The 7,115-nt window shown below is 43.1% G+C and overlaps 1 protein-coding gene across 2 annotated transcripts; it reads right to left on the reverse strand.

The window, feature by feature from the left end:
• Positions 1-1,027: 1,027 nt before the first annotated feature.
• Positions 1,028-6,061, reverse strand: atf3 (activating transcription factor 3). 2 transcript variants are annotated; one of them, XM_037537546.1, is made up of 4 exons: positions 5,878-6,061; positions 4,717-4,973; positions 3,973-4,080; positions 1,028-2,837 (listed from the first exon to the last, which is right to left on the reverse strand). In XM_037537546.1, exons 1-4 carry the CDS (start codon positions 5,891-5,893, stop codon positions 2,577-2,579), a joined length of 642 nt encoding a protein of 213 aa, XP_037393443.1. In that variant the 5' UTR covers positions 5,894-6,061; the 3' UTR covers positions 1,028-2,576. The 2 variants fall into 2 exon arrangements, with proteins under 2 accessions (XP_037393443.1, XP_017556547.1); XM_017701058.2 differs by lacking the exon at positions 5,878-6,061 and adding an exon at positions 5,473-5,683.
• Positions 6,062-7,115: the final 1,054 nt, after the last annotated feature.

Here is a 7,115-nt window from a genome sequence, read left to right on the forward strand (position 1 = left end):
CAGTGTTTCACTATCACTTTTCTAGGTTCTGTGTAGTTTCTGTGGAATTCCAAAGGGCTAGAGGGAGTGAAATGGTACTTTTTCAGAGCTGCAGCTCCTGAAATTGGTGATTTTTTTTGTTTTTGTTTTTAATGGGAAAGGGATGAGTCAGATGTTACTGACTGGTTTTCTCTTTAATTGAAAGATAACGACCAGTGATTCATGCCAGGCATGACTGGCTTAAAATGCTTATTTAGCCTCTGACCTGAAAACCTGCTTGTGTCAACATGTACACAGGGATAAGTGTTCACTGCCCATTTAAAAGAGTTCACATGACACAAATCAGCTGCTTTCACATCAAAACCTCATTTCCATGAAGTAGTAGCTTCACTTAATAAAGTTAGACACCCTTCATTTGTTTGATTTACTGTCAAACTGGCAGTTAAATACACATTTTTTACATACATATTTTTAAGATAGCCCACTTGCATGAAGAAAGAGGAAAGTCAGGGCAGAACAAGGAGTTTCTAAAACTTGAGTTCAAAAAATTATTTAAAAATACAAACCGGAACTGTCACAACTAGATACAGTCTATTCTAGGTACAGTCATTATTATCTCAGGTTATAGATCTTATTGCATAATTTTGTATATAACTTTGGGGCAGTCGTGGGCTGGAGGTTAGGGAACCGGCCCTGTGCCCGGAAGGTCGCTGGTTTGATCCTCTGAGCCGACAGTACGTGACTGAGGTGTCCTTGAGCAAGACACCTAACCCCCAACTGCTCCCCCGAAAGGGCTGCCTACCGCTCCGGGCAAGTGTGCTCACTGCCCCCTAGTGTGTGTGTGTGTGTGTGTGTGTGTGTGTGTGTGTGTGTGTTAACTAGTGTGTATGTGGAGGTCAAATTTCCCCAATGTGGGACTAATAAGGGTCACTTAATCTTAATATACCTTTAAATTATTTATTATAGATTTATTATCTAAATTGCTGACATTTAATAACAAAAGATTCGCTGAACTCCACAAATAGCAGTTACAGACTCATACAAGGTGTATTTTTTAATGTTTTATTATTAAAGTGTCAAAAAAAAACCACAAATAACCAAAATTAGTCATTAACATCACTTCAGGTTACACTTTAATATGATTTTAAAACCAAGCTTCATATGAACAGTTCTTAGAAGTGCATGTGAACAGCTTGAAGTAGTGAAACAGGGCTGGGAACAAAAAAAGTCTGACCACCAAAAGCTTAGCTTCAGATTGAAAATGGCAGACAGTAGTTCTGTATTCTGTTCCTTTTCAAAAGTACGACCCGAAACAAACAAACAAACAAACAAACATAAAAAGCTGTTGACGCCTGCGTCTCTCATCCCACATGAATAAATACATTAAACTTTCTTCTAGTGCTCAGTAGTTCGCTTTGAAACTGTAAAAAAGCCAGATTCTCCTCGTTTTCTCTGCCATTCTGTTTGAAACTGAAATTCAGTGTGTTTCAGTTGGGAAATGCTTGCCACAGGCTTACACTACCCAGCTACCAACTGCAGGCCTACCAAGGGGATTTCTGCACCACAGATTCTTGCAGAGCAACACTGAAATAGTTTGACAGGAGTGCTAAGACCGTATCTGCAAACATCTTAAGAGCTTTATACCATGAAATACCTTTTAAGGTAGCAGGTTTGTGCATTTAGGTCAAACCACATATCTACGTTATGTAAAAAAATACAGTATAACATTTCAAAACACGTACACGACTTAATACGGACACAAAATAGCTCCAAATACTCATTGGACAATAGGCATAGCCGGGCTATCGCACTCACAGCACTCACTGTAACAAAACATATTTGGACTTCTGAGATGATAAGAGGAACAAGCTGAGTGGTGGAAGTTCAACAGAAGAAACCGGCTTCTACGTCACTCGCTCTTTGCTCTAATCCTCCATTAGCCAGCAGTGGCCTGCAAACACAGAGTCCACTTCAGCCCCATTTCCTCGTTCCCTTTTTCTGCCCGAGTTTCCTGCAATACATTGTGCATGTCCTGAGAGATTAGTGTAGCAGCTTTGAGTACTTTCATGTGGCAGATTATAGCGACATTTAACGTAGCAGAAGCCACACATGACTATGGAACTATGTCGATAACGTCATACTTCATTCACTTCAAATTATCTCGTTCTACATCAATGAGCTGGAGCATGACTATCCACCACATCCCTCACGAAACACAGTGAGCTCAGTTTTGTTTTGCCTCACTGGACTAGCAGTCCTTTTTGCAGGGACGCCACCAGGATTACAGATGCTATAAGAGTTGGCTTACATCAATGAAATCACGCCGGACAACGTGATGCCATGCTTTGGTGCGCTTACAGAGGTTCCGTCATACAACAGTGTACAGTTTTAAATAGCATACAAAGTAAAAACACATCGAATGTCCTTCAATGTTAGTGCTTTGACAAAAGAGTTCCATCGTGAGCATGTGGGACGTGCCCACCTGCTCCTTAGTCCTTAGTCCCTTACCGCAGGCTCCAGTCGGATCCTGCGATACTCCTTGGCAGAAACTTGCTGAAACTTTATCACAGGAGCCGGACGCTTCTGAAGTCCTTGCCTCAGAGATGGCCGCAGGAGGTCGGCACGGCGGAGGGGTGTGCTGGTCCGACGGTGGTCAGGTTCAGACCTTGCAGGGTGGACTCCTTGATCTGCTGGATGAAGAGTTTCCTCTCATCCTCTGGCGTCTGGCCGTTCTGGGCACGTACGATGCAGGTGGGCCGGTGGAGGTTGAGCATGTAGACCAGCTGCTGCTTCTGGTTCTTCAGCTCCTCAATCTGCGCCTTCAGCTCAGCATTTATAGACTCCAGCTTCTCGGATTCCTGCAGAGTTGAGTCGACAAGAAAGATAAGAATTTTATTTAGGACTGTTTATAAATATTACACTAAAATTTCACTTGATTTAACCCTCTACACTGTTAGAAATGAAGGTTCTGTTCAGGTCCGTTTAAATTCATCAAGATCAAACAGTGTAAATCTTCCCTCAAAGGTTCTACGGCAGGTTTAGGGTCTGATTGTGAACCTTAAATCAGTTTCTCCAGGTGAAAAGTTTGTATTTTTACCTTTTCATAACTGAATGTTTTATAACAGAACAGTAGAATAAAAGCCTGGAGGCGAGGCGGGGTGTGTGTAGTCAGCTTAGAACATATCATTTCAGTAGATTATGGTTCAGTTATGTTCCCTGACTAAAGGTACTGAGTTGGAGCCTTGAGGGTCTCACCCCACTGACAAGAGGGGGACTGATCCAGTGACAGTGTATGTTATTTGAAATTGCTTAAATAATGGAAATTTTTCTAAAAAAGAATATTTGTTTCTTAAAATTTTGTGAGTTACTTGATCTCATTTTTCTCTAAAAACATCCTTAATCCCAAGAAAAAAACAAATCCAACTTACACTCGGTGGAATATATGACCCGACATTTAAAATATTGGAAATTAACACCATTTCAATTGGTATTTGGAATGTATTGTAATAACAACATCATAATAAGAATTCCTGGTCATGTGATGCCATGAACTATTTGTCCTTTCAAAAGTAAAAGACCCTTTTTACACAACTAAATAATAAAACAGAAATTTTATATCACTGCTTATGAAGAAAATTAAGATAAAGTAATTGTTGCCATGTGACGACACCGTGCAGTAGAGGGTTAAATATGTGCTCCATTTCCATTCGAACAAACTACGACAAACACACATTTTTAGCTTTCGGTTAACTTTATAAATGTCTAATAATGAGATTTTTGGGCTGTTTTTCTCCCAAATTCATTCATCACTAATTCACACCTGTTCAAAAACTCAGTTATTAATTTCAATGTGTATTATTTAATATCTACCTTAAGACTAATATGTAACGACATAGTTATAAGAACGGAAATGTGGCTTTAAGAGTTTAACCAGTTGGTCAAAACTCTTTCCCCCTTTTTATATCTTGAAAGACGTTCCTGACCGACTCTTACCTTTTGCAAACCGTCCGTTTTCTCCTTCTTCTTGTTTCTACATTTGGCAGCAGCGATTTTGTTTCTTTCACGCCGTCTTTTCCTCCGATCAAGCTCTTCAGAGCTAAGCTGGGGGGAGGAAAGTACTGGTTAAAAAGGTCAACGTAGATTTCCTACCATAAATGAAGATTTCACATGATTTTGCTTTTAAAAGTTGAAGCTTTTCATAAGGCTACATGACACCTACATAAGATTGTCATTACAACTGACATTACCCCTTCATACCTGTTTATAAATGCTTATTACAACAGGCATCATCTGTCATAAAGGCTACTTTAGCTGGTTATGGCAAGTCAAAATTGGCAAATGTAACTTTGATATAGAATGATGCTTATTTGAACAAGCATTTATAAAAAGTTATGTAGAGTTATGCCAGTTGTAATGACAGGCTTATGTAGGTGTCATGCTGCCTTATGAACAGCGCCCTACAGTAAAGTGTCACCCAAAAAAGTAAAGAGGCTATTTAAAGTTGAAGAGTAGGAAAAGTTCAGGCAGCACTGGTTTAATAATCAGTTCAGCTCCCAGATTAAGCCGAACTAAGCAGTGCGCACGTTTTCTGCTGTCGGAAGCTGTACCTATAATCTGTCTTACTCAGCAAACTGGCCTCAACCACTGACAGCACCCTAATCGATTCCTCGGGGAACATATCCGAGTCGAGGCAGCCGAGAGCTCAAACGGAGGAGGAGTGAAAGGGGCTGAGCTTACCTCTCTCCTGGCGGGGGGCTCGCTGGGGGCAGCCGAGCTGGAGCTGCTGGAGCTCGGTGCGGCGCTCATGCCGCTGGAAAGCCGCTTGGTGTGGATGGCGTAGCGCAGCTCCTCCTTGACGAGCGGGCTGAAAGTGGCGAAGTCGTCCAGCGTGAGGGAGCCCGGCGGGGACAGACAGGGCACCAGAGCGGACGCGCTGATTTCTGAAGGACCCAGACCCAGACCCAGCCCAGGGTGCTGAAGCATCATTCTGAGACCTACACACAGCGACAGGTTTCCCGGTTAACACGGGAGGGGATTTTACACGTTCCCCTAAAATAAACAACACATAGAATAAAAACGGCGCGCTATACGCGAGTCGCTTTCGAGGAAGGTGGATCGGCTCTGCCAAAGTCTGCAGTATGACGGATAAAACACCATCTGAACGGACTGTATTTGATTTAGGCTGGTCAGCGTCGGTCACGCTGTCCACGCGTTAATCCGGTCCTGGTTTACCCTCACCTTCACAGCGGCTTCGGTGTGTTTTAGACACGGTTTCGCTGGACTACCTGAATGAAAGTCCTCCCTAAAGTCGTCGCAGGTCCAACGGAACCGGCCAACACGGAGAAATAGTTCGAAAAACGCGCGTTCGGTGCGCGCGCTTGGAGACGAGAGCGCGCCGGAGCGCCACAATAACAATGCCCACGAATCAAACTTCACGTCCACGATCAGTTTAGCAGCCCGAGCTGCCCCCCCCCCCCCTGCCCGGTTACTCACCTTGGTCCGAGCGAGCGTTTGACCTGAACTCAGCCCTCGACTTCTTCTATACTCGGCGCGCTCAGCTGGGAAAGTTGCCGCTCTCGCCGGCGCGTTGCATCACCCCTGTTTTATAGTAAGACTCGTCGAGGCATCCTACTAGTAAAAAGGGGGCCGGGCCAGGCTGACGTCATCCTATTTATAGCCCTGAGAGCTGCTTTGCTCTGCGATGATGCAATCAGGCAAACCCTCTGCGCACACACCATAAGTGGACAGACGGGCTCAGCCCCTAACCCCCCCCACCCCCCCAATCCCCCCGCCCCTAACCCTTAACCACCCTCCCACCCACCCACCTCTCACTGCGAGGGAATGTAAGTCGTAACATTTCACACTAATGAGCAAATAAAGGCATGCCGGTCTAATGACCTGCGATTTCAGGCATGTCCTCTTGAATCGTTACCAAAAGCAGCTTCGCTAGAACGAGGCCGGCTCAGCTCCGGCCTCCCTCCACAGCCACACTCGTTCCTCTAAGCACATGAGATGAACCCGCGAAGCAGCTCATATAGACCGCTGACTGACCAGACCCTGAAAACGAGCCACAAGTATAAGCAGGGATCTGAAGACTGAGGGTTTCTCGAGGTAACAGCTGCGTTTCTGTGGATCTATTTTTGCTGGCGGAGGTGTAGAAACGACACGGGAACCTGTTACTTAAAGAGACATTTGAGCTATTTCTCAAAAGGTCTGTTTAATGTAGGCGTTAAAGTGTAAACAAAGGGGTTGAGAGCGGTTTGGCGTGAAGTGCTACGTTTTAGAGAAAACTACCAAGTTAGAACGGTTCACAGCGGGGGTGGTAGGAACCAGACCTCAGAAGCGGTTAATCCATCTGCAATCTGTCTCATAGAAGTTATTACACAAAATTGTGTGTAACGTGCTTCCATAATGACTAATATATTGATTTACGATGACTGAGATCAGGTTTCGGACTAAAAATGAGATTTTAAAGGCAAATTCATGGTGCATTTAGGGCGCTGTGAGGCTAAATAGTCTCTCAAAATAGTATTTTTCTTAGTTTTACCGTTATTAGCATTAAATATAAAAGTCAGAAGATGCGTGTAGGTTCACTGGTGGTTTTGGATGGTAAATAAAATGGCTATATTTGTGCTGTAGACATTGTGACCTCTGGTTTCTATAAAGAAATTCCCCATGGCAAAGAAAAATGATCTAAATAAAAAAGATTTTAATATTTTTGTAGTTTCTCCCAGGACAGATGTACAGACAAAGCTGCTCAGATTTGCCAGAATAATAACATTCATCTTTATATGTGACTAAAAGAGCTGTCCTTATTTTGATGCCTCTTAGTTTGGATAACTTTTATAACTCTGAAATTTTGAAAAATTGGTGGAATTCCCCTTTAATGAGCCACTGTTTTTGAAGCTCAGCAGTGCTGTACTGTATGCATTACTGTGCTGTAAACTCTGAGGCACCTAAGCAGAACATATTGCTACTGTCGGAGGAAAACCTTGTATCTCCAAAATGGTAACTTTAAAGGAGAAGGAAAAAACAATGGAACCAGAATTTTGAAAAGTAATTTTGGGTCGTTTCTTTTGGTCAATTCATCATGAAATTTACACATAATGTAAAGGGCAACAGAGATTATCAAAGTA

Source organism: Pygocentrus nattereri, chromosome 4, assembly GCF_015220715.1.
Source record: "Pygocentrus nattereri isolate fPygNat1 chromosome 4, fPygNat1.pri, whole genome shotgun sequence".
NCBI lineage: Eukaryota > Metazoa > Chordata > Actinopteri > Characiformes > Serrasalmidae > Pygocentrus > Pygocentrus nattereri.